This window comes from Trichoplusia ni, chromosome 11 (assembly GCF_003590095.1).
Source record: "Trichoplusia ni isolate ovarian cell line Hi5 chromosome 11, tn1, whole genome shotgun sequence".
Lineage (NCBI taxonomy): Eukaryota > Metazoa > Arthropoda > Insecta > Lepidoptera > Noctuidae > Trichoplusia > Trichoplusia ni.
In genome coordinates this window covers 291,963-307,013 of record NC_039488.1, presented here as the reverse complement: position 1 = coordinate 307,013, position 15,051 = coordinate 291,963, and the positions used below count along the sequence as shown (strand labels likewise).

The 15,051-nt window shown below is 36.0% G+C and overlaps 2 protein-coding genes across 2 annotated transcripts; both read right to left on the bottom strand.

The window, feature by feature from the left end:
- Nucleotides 1-212: 212 nt before the first annotated feature.
- Nucleotides 213-1,564, bottom strand: LOC113498455 (ribosomal RNA processing protein 36 homolog). The gene is made up of 4 exons (XM_026878449.1): nt 1,368-1,564; nt 1,021-1,259; nt 575-855; nt 213-391 (listed from the first exon to the last, which is right to left on the bottom strand). Exons 1-4 carry the CDS (start codon nt 1,431-1,433, stop codon nt 252-254), a joined length of 726 nt encoding a protein of 241 aa, XP_026734250.1. The 5' UTR covers nt 1,434-1,564; the 3' UTR covers nt 213-251.
- A 2,816-nt stretch (nt 1,565-4,380) lies between these two features.
- Nucleotides 4,381-13,201, bottom strand: LOC113498530. The gene is made up of 14 exons (XM_026878560.1): nt 13,116-13,201; nt 12,878-12,901; nt 12,501-12,715; nt 12,204-12,330; nt 11,876-12,055; nt 11,285-11,466; nt 10,887-11,001; nt 8,439-8,513; nt 7,970-7,993; nt 6,727-6,932; nt 6,106-6,232; nt 5,292-5,471; nt 4,787-4,968; nt 4,381-4,559 (listed from the first exon to the last, which is right to left on the bottom strand). Exons 1-14 carry the CDS (start codon nt 13,168-13,170, stop codon nt 4,440-4,442), a joined length of 1,812 nt encoding a protein of 603 aa, XP_026734361.1. The 5' UTR covers nt 13,171-13,201; the 3' UTR covers nt 4,381-4,439.
- Nucleotides 13,202-15,051: the final 1,850 nt, after the last annotated feature.

The following is a 15,051-nucleotide window of genomic DNA, read 5'->3' as shown; positions in this document are numbered from 1 at the left end:
AGGAGCTATTTTATCTGCCTTACTTTTTAATGAGACAAAATGAAAAATAAGTTTTCAATAGTTTTTGGAAATCTGTCTGAGGGACTGAACAGATTTAGTCAGTGTGTGACTAAGTCTATTACATTATTTTTTTATCTGACTTTAATGCTTTTCTATTTCAGGGATTTTTATAACTTTTGGGAATAATGGCAATAGAAAAAAAAAACAACAGCTCATCAATAAGAGAACTTTCCTTAAGAGATAATTTTATTTCAACTGACACCTGTAGGTGCTTTATGAGACCGTTTTTTAACTTTCTGCTGTCTGCGTTTGAGATGACGCTGAATTCGTCCAGCACCTTCCTTTTTCAGTTCCTCATACTGTTTGACTAATGCCTCCACACGCAGTTCAGCTGCAACATTAAAATTCAAGATAAGAATTTGTAGAACCTTGCAATGAAATATGAACAGCATCCTTCATAATAAAAATAAATAGATCAGATCATGATAATGGTCAAACTCTAAACTAAATGAAACACGGCTGAAATTAGATTTCAAAATATATATAACTTGAAAACAAAAAAAGGATTGCTTACATTTATTTTTGAAGTGTGCCTGTCTTCCTTCTTTGAACTCCTGTTTAAGAGCTTCTTTATTCTTATCAAGTTTTTCACTGTCAATTTTATGCTTTTTACTTGCTTTATGTTGATCATTTAATCTTTGCAGTAGTCTCCTCAGTTGAAGCTGTCTGTCTGGATCTGTGGTTTCTTTTAGTTCTGCCCGTATGGCTTTGATGTCTTTCATACGAATGTCTGATAAGAAGTTATAATTTTCTGAGAATTGTTTTTTGTCAAACTCTCCGCAGAGTGGGTCAAATCTGTAAGACAACATTAATAAATTTACACAAAATTAAAGATTAAAATAATTTAATTTAAATTACTCAAAAAACTGTGTATAAGAAGTTTTCTAACAAGTTTTAGTTGAAACGAGCATAGAATATTATGAAGTTGGTTCTCATATTCCGATCTTCAATAGAACTTACCTTGGATCCCGAATTTCCTTTTTCTTGACAGTAGGGACACCTTGCAGCAACGGTACAGGTTTTTTTGAGCTCATCTCGCGTGGTCTGTTCTTATTTTCCCTTTTAAAAACCTTTGCAGGTGCCCTTTCCGTTTCATTTTTGCCAAAAATTGCTTCCTTGTAAACCTTAGCTCCAATTTTCTCCTTTAATTTTTGCAGTTCTTCAAATGACAGTGATGATAGTTGTGATCTGATTTCAGTCTAAAACCGTAGGTGGATATTATTAGCAAAAGTCTTAATTATCGATAAACACAATAGGAGTTAAGAAAAGACCGAAGAATTCAATAATTTGATTCATTAATTACTTACTCTTTCTCCATCATCATCCTGTGCATCGTCACTTAAATTATGATCACTGTCGTCACTGATGCTCATTGTTATATATTTTTTATTATTGTCTTAGACAACAACACATTCATTTAATATGCTCAACAAATGTAAAACGAGAACATTTTTGGAGGTTATGAACAACATGAACGTCATGAACATTTCACCGTTCGCGTTTCGACTCACGCAACAACCATTTTTTGTTTATTTGAAAATTATATTATTTTCTACGTAAAACGGATTCTGTGGTTTTTTGGTTTATCAAAAATATAGAGTTCGGTCAATGTCAAAAAATCATTGTCACAAAATACAATCAGTCATAAATTGAAAATAATCCAAATGTCTCATTAAATTTATAAGAAAACGGCCCTAATAAACAAAATCTACAAGTGGGAAATGATAAAATATCCCTAATGGATTTAGACGAAGCCATCACTGTTACGAAATTGGCAGTTCAGGGTGAAAACTGTTACCTAATGATAGGTTGGCAGTCTGATTCATTCGAAGTATATCTTTTCAATAAGGATAAATTGTGGAAAGGGCGGTTTTCACCGAACCGGCTGGTAGGTTTTAGTAGAAATTTGCACAAGTCTGAAATTTCGTATTTCAATAGCGTAAAAAAATGCCTATCTCAGCCAAGAGAAGACTACAGTTACGAATTGAAAAGCGGTTTTTTTTATTGGAAACGTAAAGTAAAAGGTAACCTTATAATAGAAGGGTTTCTGCCAATGGAATTGGATCCTACGCCCAAACATGCACAACCGGATTTAGTTGAAGTATTACTCGCACTTAACAAACATCTGAAACAAAAAGTTCAAAGCCTGAAATACCGATTTGACTCAGTGAAGACAGATTACCAAAAGTGCTTAAAAGACACTGAGGAATTTTTAAATCTTAAAATCGAAATGGAAAAGGCTCTATGTGACAAGTTTTTAAGCTTACTCAGTGTAAAAAAATCTAAAGTAAACGCTCTGAAATTAAAACAAGAACTACTACAAGAGGAAGACTATGATGCAGTTATAAATAACTAGGATAAAAAATGGAATGTTTTGTGAAAAGACTTACAAGAATAAAATATTGCGACACTAAAATTATGTTTTGATTTTGTAAAATTCAACGTTACCATGTCCCGAAGTATGCTTAAATGCTTAGGTATGCTTAATGCGTAAAACGAGAGTTTTACATATTTGATGTAGTACTACGTTATGGGTGAACCAACACCATTGTTCTGGCGAGACCACAGAAAAAACGAATTAACGATGACGAGATTATTAATGCGGGTTTGACCCTCCTTGTGTTATATTTACCAACCCTTTTCGATGGCATGCGTCATAATGAAAATGCCAACTAAAACTCCCTGGCCCTCAATTGCCTGTGCTATAGTAACGGCATCGGCCTTCCGGATGAAAAACCGATTTTCGAAATATCCTATAATAGGGAATCAACTTAAATCGTCAGCCTAGAACCTAGTTTGTTGTTGCAGTTCCGAGTAAAGTAAGTAGGGGTCCCAGTGTTTGCGCGGGAACGGCATATTTAAATATAGACTAAGTTTTAGAAATTTAAATATTTCTGTTAAAATCTATATAAAAATGGCAAAACTTTACCGATCGTTGCTTAACGGCTTAACTTAATAAACAAAACATTAATTTGAAGACCCACGAATTTATTTATCAATCGGTTTGATTTAAGCCTATTTATACGGAAACCTCGGTTTCGCAAGTCCGATTCGCACTTGACCGGTTTTTATAAAACTGTCCTGCACTCATATTATGAAGAGTGAGTCGGCTTTTTTTTAAATAAATATAAACTAATATCTAAATAGCATGTCAGTAAAGACCATTTTCTGTAATTAGTGTGAAATACTAAATATTTACGAGCGTCTTTCCATTTTGTCAAAATCAAAATGGTTCCTTTTCAAGTAGGCCTTTTTCAGGCACTTTCGAATCATTAAGATTTATAACTCTAGTTGCACAGTCCCTAAACGTCACTGCAATGGAAACCAACCGAAACGAAATTCAACAACTCTTAAAAATTGCATTTTAACCATGATTGTTAAGTTCATTTGATGTTCAACGCTATATTCATAGTCAAATCTACAAACAGAATATGTGCTTCCTACAGACCCCACACAAGAGTCGCAGAGAGTGAGCTGCTAAGATAGTCGTAACAACCAAACCCCTGCTAATCAAAATAGCACCATGTCAAAACTCACAGAATATTTAAGTGAATTCAAAAATTGTGTGTGGCCTTTCGCGTCAAATTGGCTAATGGATAAAGCAAAAGGATTTTACAAAAATTTTACAAGCAAGCAAAGGGACTCTTGCCAGTCGTCAGCTTGATCAGATGCTCAAACACATCTGGATTAATGGATGGAATGACTATCAGTAGGTACGCTCTGCCACATTACGCCAGCCTTCTAGGAAACGTCAAGAGTGACAACAGCAAGAACACATGCGTGCAATGGGTGGATAAGGCTTACTGAACATTTTCGTTCGCGCCTCATTCTAAATGCTCAAAAATGTCAGTCGATGTTGATGTTGCCAAGGGTAAATACACATGGGTGTAACATGAGTGTTTTCTTCGGTAAAAGTGTGACACTCTCTTCTATTCAACGCAAAGAGGAAGAAGTCCTGTACATATTCCATTGCCATTAAGAGATTGTGAAGATGGCGTTAGGACCAATATCTTCGGCTGCTACTTCAGTCTTTGTAAAAAAAAATGGAACCTTTTAAAAACTGTATTCGGATGCTCATTGTCCAGCAATTTATAAATTTCCATCACATTAACTCAAATAAATAACATATTGTTAAGGCGTTATAGTTTTTTCTTTGCATTCGAATATACGATATTGAAGTACTACTGTGATTAGAAGCGGAAGCGGTGTATAGTCTGAAAATAAGAGACATGAGTTTCATCTTCCTTTTCTACTTGTGTCGTGATTTTCATCGCTAATTAACACTAAGTGAGGTGTGAAGTGGGGAAGAAAACCATTTTATATCAACAAGACCATTTATTGAATAACGTCATAAATCGTAATATCATATTTATTTATATTTAACCAAAGAGTGAGCATCCTATTTTTCTTGGGGATTCAATGAGGTACACATGCATGGTGAGAACTCCATAGTTTCGCGCCAGTTCATACAAACACTCAGGACCATTGCTCACGATCAGCTGAAACGGTAAAAATACAACAATAAGCAAGCAACAATACTCAGGTGATTTTATTCTTCATCTTTTTCTTGGCTCTGTTTACCATAGAATTTTTCTTTTACATTATCTCTTGAATATCGGTCGTATTAATCTTGAATGTTTGCAGTCTTCAAGCGTTAAAAATCACGTATGTAATGATGCCTCATACTTTCCATAGAAAAAATAATACATATATAAATAAAATGTACCTTGACAGCGGCTTCATCGGGATGTTCAAATAAGTCCTTGACATTTTCATCTACTTCGTATTTGATGAAGCTCATGAAACCTAAACCGATGATTTGGTTTGAATCGACAAGAGGGAACCACGGGAACAGAGTTTCAGCAGAGCACGTGGTCTCCTTAGTCATCTTGTAGTAGTAGTGTTGACCTGTAAAGATTACAACAATTAATTTTGTAAAAATGAGTATGAAATGGTGATATCAGTATTTGTATGTTACAGCCAAATTTTCCCAATTGTAAGGTTACAAAAATTTGATAGAAACATCTTAAGAAAAATATCACTGATATGCATGGAAAAGATGATAATAACTAGTTTTAGGACAAAGTTGTTAGTTTATTATTGCTATCGACTTGCATCTACTGACCTTTTTCCGAATAAAGCGAATTAAATCAATCACATAGACGATACGAAACGAAAGCTATTATTAAAACCAATCAAAACTCATTTATTATATAGCTTGCTGAACTTACCCATCCATGGTACGCAAGATTGCTTGGTGAAGTCGCTCTGGCTGGTACCCAGAAGGCTGGTGTCCAAGGGCAGAGCGTACAGCTTGCCGTTATATCCAGTCATCCAAATGTTGCCGTAATGGAGCATTTGACCTTCCTTGCGGTCAGCAATACGACTCTCCTTGCTTTTTTTCAAAATCTCTGTAAAAACCACGAGCTTCAGTAATACGTACAGTCAAGAGAATCGCATCGTCGGAAGTGACTTTAATATTCCGTGTCTGTTCTGAGCGAAGAAGTATCAATAGATGACTTCCTAACTATGTCACATTACGACTGAACCAATGAAAGATCGACGGACGATTTTTTGAAAATTTGTAGTATTTTTTATATAAAATCCAATTGCACATTAAGGAATTTTATCCTTGTGTCGCCGAGGGTTTCACAAACATTCAAGGTACACGTGAAAATACTCAGAACAAGTTTTCGTGGGTCACAGAAAAGCTTGGCCTACCCGTGACACGTCGCGCTTTGTGGGTTTGGCGTGGAGATCTCAACCAATCAGCTATCTTATAGATCTTCAAAGATTTTTAGCGACAAGTAATTTAAGTCATTAATTTTACATTTCGATGGTGCTTAAAAACAGTTTCCTTAAAATCTTATGTTGAATATGCAAAAGTAACTTTTTGACGAGATAGCATAAAATAAAGAAGAAAATTGTTGACTAGAAAACATATTACAAAAAATACTCAAACGTAGATCTTATTTCTTAATTATATTCTTACTAAACACAGTATGGATTTAGGTAAGTATCTAGTTATGTCATATTAATACGCACCGGCAGAAACGAAGTACAGCGCGATGGTGTAGAACTCGGCAGGAGCTCCGTTAATAGTAGTGGTCCAACTGGTGAACCCTGTGACACTCGCGTCGTATTTCATTTCCTTAACCCTGCTCTTGGCCACCTGGGAAAGGTAATAAAGGTCTATGAACACGAAGATAAGATATTGAAGAAAACACATCTTCAAAAGTTAGCAGAAATCGGACACGCTATAGCTAGGCCGGAATTTGTACTAGAATGCTTATCACTCATCTACTTCAAGAATAATTGAAATCCAATAGATGGTTGTCCGTATTATGCTTATAACAAATGAAAAACGGTCACATTTAGAACCTTTTACAGGAGTGACTGCCTATCTGACCTCCTCAACCGTTGTCAGACTTTAACTACCCGAAACGATTGTCAAAGATGTATAAATACCCGTAGCATCGTGACCCACAATTTAAAGTGCCTTCCGAAACACGGAGGAATCCTCTATAACATAGATAGCTCACCCATCGGCGGACCGACCGTAACAAAAGCGTGGCTTGTGATCGATCATCTTGTTAGCTTGTAGCTAGTATTTGTAGCTAGGAGCTTTAATGATTGTTAAGTTTTAAAGTAATTAAGTTTACTTACACCAACTTGGACACCAGCGGGGTAACCGGTGTCATCGAGTAAGGTACAGAAGCTGCAGTCGTCAGCTGGACACCAGAGCTCAAGGGACTCAAGACCCGCAGGTCCTGCTGGGCGGTCTCTCTTCACCCATTTCATTTCAATAGCTTCATCAATGTTCCTTGCCATCTTAACAAAAACATCCCCGAATAGTGATGGGCCGAACCTCGCTAGGATCAGAACCAAGCAATTACATATTAGATGCTAAAGAAAAAAAATATTCAGAGTAGTGATGGTAGGCATATAAGTATTATATTCAAGATATAGATAGAGTAGTTCAGTGGAATATTAAGCAAAAAAAAATGCAGTATGCTTAGGTACCATAAATTGCTCTTGCTGTGAATGCTTACATAGTTTGAAATTAGCCTTAGTGAGTCTGAGGGCTTAACCAGAGGCCGAGAAATCGATTCCCACCCAGGCAAACACTGTGTGATGAGCGGAGATGTATTTTAATTTATCTACTCTATTTGAAATATATAATTTACCTGGTTACCATAGTACAAGGTTACCCAGATTGGGACAATATGGCCGTTTGTGAAAGTGAAATAAACATTTAATTATATACTTAACAGCGTCTTTACTCTATAAAGTCTTGAATTCGTCTTAGATCTGTCGCATGTTTACTCGTTAAAATGGCGAAAAGAGAGCATGCCTGCTACGGCCTGTACGGCTGTACGGCAACCTGTACGGCAACTTCACGTTGCCGTTGCCATTAGTTGACCTTGACTGTATTTCTTAGTTAGCAGATAGAAAATTATGACACACTAGCTGTTGCCCGCGACTTCGTCCGCGTGGTTAGAAGATTAAGTTATAATTTATACCTGCCTTCTATCTATCTATCTGCCTTCTATCTATCTTGTAGGATTCAGTCAGCGTTTGCAATGTAAGCTCAAAAAATGTGTTTTTTTACGACCTCACATTAGAAACCTCAAAAATTGTAGCCTATGTGTTATTCTGATGTATAAGCTATATTGTGGTAAAGTTTCATTCAAATCCATTCAGTAGTTTTTACGTAAAAGAGTAACAAACATCCATACATCCATACTTACAAACTTTCGCCTTTATAATAGTAGTAGGATTTCATATGGAGATTATGTCAAAATTCTATCCCTGGTATGACAGATAAAGCATTAATTTTGGCGGTTATCCGCCATTATGTATTTGACACATGTCATGTTATGTGTTGATGTAAACATTGTAAGCTTACCTTTTAAGTTGGGCTCCCATAGTCCTGAAACAAACAATTAAGTTATTAATATTTTTCATTGGATTTTTGTGACGTATAAATTAGAATTGAATAGCTCTTAGTTGTAATAATGGATTATATCATTCTCATCGCCTTTAAATTTTGGAATTACAGCATGACATGCAAAATTTTAGCCATTGTGTAAATATTATTTAAAACATGGCTCTGAGAGCAGTATCTTATTCTGCTCACATAAAAATAAAATAGTCACACCTTTAATCGATGATAATGTTATGTCACATACACTGAAAAAAAATTCAATCCTCGGTCATGACTCTAACTTTAGATTCGCTGTTATATGTACGCGACAGTCGTTTTAAGAACTAAGCTATTGAGGTAACAGGCTAAGTTGAATGTGTAAATTGCACGTTTCGTGAATACTCGTAGTTGTCACAATTATCTTCTTCTTTTCTATCATTGTAGTACTCACCATGAGCGCAAGCCGCCAGAAGGCACAGAAGCACGGATTTCTGCAACATGGTTGTGAAGAGGTGTCGGCAGTATGTTCAGACCAGTCTCATACGCCGTATTTATATGAAATTAAGCAAGCAAAGTCAATACTGAAGTAATTTACCAAAAGTCAATAAAATGGAAAAAGTAAATACATAAAAACACACACCATACTTTCAGTGGAGTTCCTCTAGTTTAATCTTATTTCACATTCGGGTTCTGTAGAATTTTTATTATACCACTTATTAATTCTGGTAATTGAAAGATGGTGGATAACAATGCATGGGCTCTTGAAATCATTCTTTAGATCTATTGATATGGGTATATCATACTGTCGTATCGTTAAAGAAGAGCACACAAATTTTGCATGAAGGTCCGACTGAGCACATACATTATAATGCATATTGGTAAAATTACAAAACTGCAGGCTACGTTTTTGACGGGAAAATTCTAATGGTTTGGCGTGTTAAATTGTCGTGGCCGTCGTTATGTGGTTGATGAATCTCGGTGCTCAGAATTGTATGGTAGAACGTATGCTGAAAAAGACGATGAGACTAAACTAATAAAAATCAAACAAGCTGCTTTTCTAGCTTACTCTCCTGTAGCTTTCCTCAGTAAAAGTAATAATTACCTCATCATAAACATCTACTTAATTCTTATTTTGATAGACAAAGAAAAATTTGGATATTGAAATTATCTCACATTTAAAAAGTAGAATATTTACATATTTTTAATAATATAAGTAAAACATTGTTTTTTTTTCATAACATCTTGGTAGGTACCGATAGAAACTAAAGTTAAACATATTCCGGTTTTCAAAACAACAACATAATTAAATTCTAACAGCTTTTCTTGTGTTCTTTTTCTATCTACAAAAAGTTTTCGAATTTGGAATTTAAGAATTGTGCTTTAAAGAAACAAAATAGGCTTGACAACTAGTATAATTAAAGAATTCTAAATACAAATTCTGTTATACCACTTAAGGTGCCTCCAATTTACATATTGGGTTGTGATACCCGACTGCTGTTACTGGCTGTACTTAGCTTTCGCACTTGTGTAAACTGCGATTAGCAATATAATGACTTGTTTGCTTTCAATTCTTGTTTTGCCAATTTTTGAAGGTCAAGTTTTCTTCATGCTCCTTTAGTTGTGAGACAATCGATGCGTATTCAGACGGTATCCTCTATTATTGGTGACCAATTCTGTTGGTCACCAATATATTTTATTATAATTCAATTGTTTTAGTCAAAAGGTCCTTTTGAAATATCGCGGTAGCTTGCATCGCGTTCCCGTGGTCTCAGGTACAAGGGAAGCATGAAGCATTTCGGTGGTTTTAGCCGGTAGGAGTCCGGCACACCTCTCCGCCTTCCCCAGGGCGGAGAACGTCCATGGGGATTTCCCCGGTTAAAAAGGTCCTTTTACGCTTTATGTTCCTGGCGTCCTGAATTCTGCCAATACTGAAATCAATCTATGCCTACCAAATTGTTTCTTACTGAGTGTTCTTTGTTTCATTTTAGTTTGGCCCGTTATTTTGAACTGTCCGGTTCGCCGATGCTCTGGACTATTATAATGTATCCTCGAAGCAATTAATGTCGCGCGTTCTTTGTTATAATATAAGCTATTTTGAAGTTAAATTAAAATATGTATAAAATAGTTTTCGTTGTCTCCAGTGTGCGGATACAAGTTAGACGAGAATAATCTTCCTCTACAATTTTTGTATTATTAGTTGGTAGGTACTAACAGGTATTTTCTAAATAAATAATTTCACGAAGAGAATTTTTAGGAAATTCAAGCCGCTCCTCAAATGTATTTATGAAACGAAAATGTTAAGGTTTCTAATAATGAATAAGTTTAAAATGATATTCCACTAAACTTATATTGAATATAGGTACTTGGCAGAGACTGTATCTCACGTCACACACATAAGTGAGCATGTTTATCCAATCCATGGAGTATATTGTTATCTCATCAAAAACATAAATGTAAAATAAGAGCCAAGTTCAATATCATGCTAATATTTGCTTTGATTGTTGACTTCAACAACTAAAGAAGGTAGTGCTAAATTCCTGAAATTTATGGTGACGACATTAGATACATCGTATGTGATATACAATTCTTAACATATTTTGATAACAGCAGTTAGTTTCATCCAATTTCCCAATGTCTGTTATCACTGATCCATATCTGATTACTGAAAGTTTACCTCTTTGTTGATTTCCTGATATAATATCGGGTCCTTCATCTATTTTTGTAATTAACGTAATTAAAAAACTATACTGAAGAACAAACAACAAAATTCGAAATCGTTGAAAAGATGACAGGGTTAGAGATAAACAAAATTTATATACAACATTTAATTAAATAATTCATTAGTTACAACAAGATAACACGTTATTCAAGTTATGAGCGATTCGGAAAATGGTTTAACCAAAGATTGGGCATCCGACTAGTTGGGGAGTGTCGATGAAGTAGACGTGCATGGTCAGGACTCCGCGGGTTCTGGTCAGGTCATACAGGCACTGAGGGCCGTCGCTGACAATCATCTGAAACAATAAGCAAGTGGTAACGGTTAAAGACAATCCTTGAAGTCGGGCTCACCTTTATTATACCTATGATCCGTAATACGTTGTTAAATGTTTTCTAGTGTGCATCATGATCCCCAGGATATTTTTGTCTACAAATATATCAACACAAGGGTACCACCTTGAAATTTTTCCACGACTTTGCAAAGGCCTATTCACATGAAAGGAAAGTTTAAACGAACATCTAGATTAACTTGCTTGCTCCCTACATGTTGGTGATTTTTTAATTGTAATCGTATTGTACCTTGACAGCAGATTCGTCGGGATGTTCAAACAAGTCCTGGACGTTGCTGTCTACGGTGTATTTTCCGAAGGTCATGAAACCCAAACCGATCAGCTGGTCGGAGTCCATGAGAGCGAACCACGGGAAAAGGGTGTCTCCGGCGCACGGCGTGGTCTTCGACATCTTGTGGTAATAATGTTGACCTGTGGATGATAAGGAAAATTACTTCTGATAATATCTACATTAGGTGAACTTTTTCAGACAGATGTTCAAACATTACAGACAGTTGTTTAAGCATAAATGTAAAAGTTAATATTTTAATACATAATGTATCCAATATTTAAACATAATATGTAGTCTATGGGGAATGAGTGGCAAAATGCTTTTGAAAGATCTAGTAAAGCGTCTTATTGACACTGCCCGTGACCGAAAGGCTGGCTTTTGTACATATGGTAAGACTAGTTTGTAAGAATATAAGTTATAGCTTTGTAAAATATTGTTAAGAATCCTGTTGACTGAAACTTGATCCCAACGTAGCTGCTTCGGAGAAAAGGCCGAGATTGGGGAAGATCTTGGGAAACTCGGGGTAGAAGACCGGTATGATAGACTTACCCATCCAAAGTACACAGGCTTGTGTGGTGAATTCACTCTGTGAAGTGCCCAAGAGAGAGGTGTCGGTGGAGAGAGCGTAAAGCTCGCCGTTGAAGGCGGTCATCCATACGTAGCCGTGCTGGATCAACAGATCCTTATTGCGGCTGGCCAAACGGTCCTCCTTCTTTGTCGCGAGAATTTCTGTGGGATAAAATGCACGCTTAAAAGGTCAGAATATCAAATTTAACGCTCTGCGTCTTGGATTGGATTTGGTGCCAGTTGGAAAGATATTAGCACAAATTAGAAAGATAGTTCGTGTATTAGGAACAAGCTATGATCCGTAACCCACCAGCAGAGATGAAGTAAAGCTGGATGGTGTAGAATTCTGCAGTTTGTCCCTTAATGGTTGTGGTCCAAGAAGTGAACCCTGTGACAGCCGGGTCGAAGACCCAGTCACTCATCCTACTCTTGGAGACCTGTAACAAGCAATAGAGCGGTGAGCGGTTTGTTGCTATAATAATAAAACCAATTCACACCACAGCAAGTATTAAAGGCGTCTTACCTTACGAACTTAGACCAAGTTTGATAATTCGTTTTTCCTGATTCCAATATTTGTAATCAAGGTTTAATGAAAGGGTAAACTTACACCGATCTGGACACCAGCGATGTAACCGGTGTCATCGAACAGGGAACAGAAGCTGCAATCGTCAGCAGGACACCACAGCTCTAGAGACTCGAGTCCTGCAGGTCCTGCGGGGCGGTCTCTCTTCACCCAGTTCATGCTGATGGCTTCATCAATGCTCTTTGCCTTGGGAATGAATTGACTAGAACCAATGCCCAAGGGGTTCAGCCCGAATGTCGCTGTAAGACAAGGAAGTATTAATTAGTATTAGGTAGTTCACAGCCTAAAACTGACTCTAAATATAAGATTTGGATTGTGTAGAGATTGCTTTGTAAGTTGAATGTTTGACAAAGGGTCGTTTTTGTCCGCACCGCAGTATTTTCACACGATTTCTTTCTTACTTCTTAAGTCGGGGTTCCATAGTCCTGAAACAAAGACACAGTTCGTTAAAATTACAATTTATCATCATATCGTCTACATATACCAACATTTGAGTTCCTTTAAAGATTGTTAAAGCTTTCATTATGTGCGCTTTCATAAAAAAAAACTGTAAACTCTTTTTATTTTGAATAATAATTATTAAATTTGACCGATTTTAACACGTATAATTGTCGAAAAAGCTTATTTTAATTAACTTACCGGCTCCGTAGACCGAAGCTACGAGGAGACACGCGAGGGTGATTTTCTGCAACATGATTGTCAACTGTTCCAGTGGAGCGGTACTGCGATTGCACACAATTTATATACTGGTGTAATTGGCAAGAGCGACAGATGCGCACGCGCGACGGGTTCCGTCGATAGCATGATTTAATGATGTTCTTTTGTGTTATATACAAGACTGGGAAAAACTAATCTTACTTAATTTATGTTACCTATGAAAAGTAGATACTAAATGATCATCATCAGGAATATGCCCAATGCTGGATATACGCTTTCTTTCTTAGTGTATCCAGAGATCAACTCGACCAGACTTTTTTGGTTTTGTCACATCCTCAGAGGGAGGAAGTGGGATGTGTTGAGCCTTCTGTTTCGTTACATGTTTCCTTCATTAGTCGCGTTCCTTTTTCTTTTTATTGATCAAACGCGCAATTTACACAAATATTGTAACGTCTTATATTTTGTGACACATTCGTAATAGTTATGAGAATGTTAAACATTAAAATTGGTAATTAGTATTTTCAAGGGCAAATTGTTTAAACACGGTACTTTAAAAACAATAGAGATGTGTTATTTTTTAATTTATAACTATCAAACTGTTTTTTATTTAATATTAGTGTCTAAAGTTAGCAATATCATCTAACACTGAAATAAGATTTTTTAAAATTTAATGATTGTAATAAAGCTGTTTTTAATTTGTTGTTTATAATTATTAAGAAACCCTAAATGATGCAGATTGAGATAATGTATCGGAGATAGGGAGATAGAGTGACTTTGGACTTTCCATAAAAATAGTGATGACTGTGCGACTATCATATTTAGGCTGGTTTGATGTCCGGGTAGTGCAATGGTTATCCCACGCCATGCCACGACACGTCTAAAGGCAATATAATTTCCGATGGTGCTGACAAAATTGATCTTCTCTATTCCAACTGCTTTGTGTCCATCTGGGCTCCAATTCTGCTATTTACAATAGCCGATGACTGATTGGATTAAATTAGAAATTATTTCTATTCTCGTAAGCATTTTGCTAACACGATAGTTGGGAACTCCTGTAATTGAGGGAGCACTACTCAAATGAACACTATGTATTTTTTGTTTGCAAATGTGTTTTTGTGTATAATTTGTTGGAGATCCAATATTAAATAAATAAATAAACTCGTTGTATTGATCTTGAGTGTTCTAATTATTTTGTGGGAAAAATGCTTAAAGGTATACAAAGTGTCATTTTAGGCAAATTTTCATTCATTCATCGGCCATTGTAACGTAAACGTAGCGGGGAGGGAAAGTTTTTGAGAGGGGCGAGGTATTTTTTTTATTAAATATCTCTCAATGTTCTTTCTAATGAAAATGAGGCAATCAATCTATTACTACCTGTAGGTGTTATTGTCATGTAAGCCTCTTTATTGATAGCGCGTGTTTATCCTAGAATCTCAATCTATTATGTCTATAATCTATTATTAGTTTTAATTTGTTGTTTAAAATTATTAAGAAACCCTACATTTTAAAGATGCAGATTGAGATAATGTATCGGAGATAGGGAAAATCCAAAGTCACTCTGACTTTGGATTTTCCATAAAAATGGTGATGAGTGTGCGACTGTCATATTTAGGCTGGTTAGATGTCCCGGTAGTGCAGTAGTTATCCCACGCCATGCCACGCCACGTCATAAGGTAATATAATTTCCGTTGGTGCTGACAAAATTGATCTTCTGAGCTGTCAGCTACCAAATAAAACCACCCTTGTCCATGGATACTAATTTATTACTGACCAAGGTCACAACATGGCGGTGCTAGCACGCACACATAGGTACGGACACACACATACACATCATTAACAAAGTAAGAATATTTAAACATTAAAAACATAAATCTATATAAAAATTACAACTTAAACCTTATAATTAATCTTACGCCTA

Excerpts from the sequence above, each read along its gene's own strand:
- LOC113498530 (XM_026878560.1), bottom strand. The coding sequence starts at position 13,170 with ATGTTGCAGAAAATCACCCTCGCGTGTCTCCTCGTAGCTTCGGTCTAC. Across the intron at positions 12,331-12,500 it reads TCGCTGGTGTCCAGATCGGT|GTCTCCAAGAGTAGGATGAG; the intron begins GTAAGTTTACCC and ends TGCTTGTTACAG. Across the intron at positions 12,056-12,203 it reads GCTTTACTTCATCTCTGCTG|AAATTCTCGCGACAAAGAAG; the intron begins GTGGGTTACGGA and ends TTTATCCCACAG.
- LOC113498455 (XM_026878449.1), bottom strand. The coding sequence starts at position 1,433 with ATGAGCATCAGTGACGACAGTGATCATAATTTAAGTGACGATGCACAG. Across the intron at positions 1,260-1,367 it reads AGGATGATGATGGAGAAAGA|ACTGAAATCAGATCACAACT; the intron begins GTAAGTAATTAA and ends CTACGGTTTTAG. Across the intron at positions 856-1,020 it reads AAGGAAATTCGGGATCCAAG|ATTTGACCCACTCTGCGGAG; the intron begins GTAAGTTCTATT and ends GTTGTCTTACAG.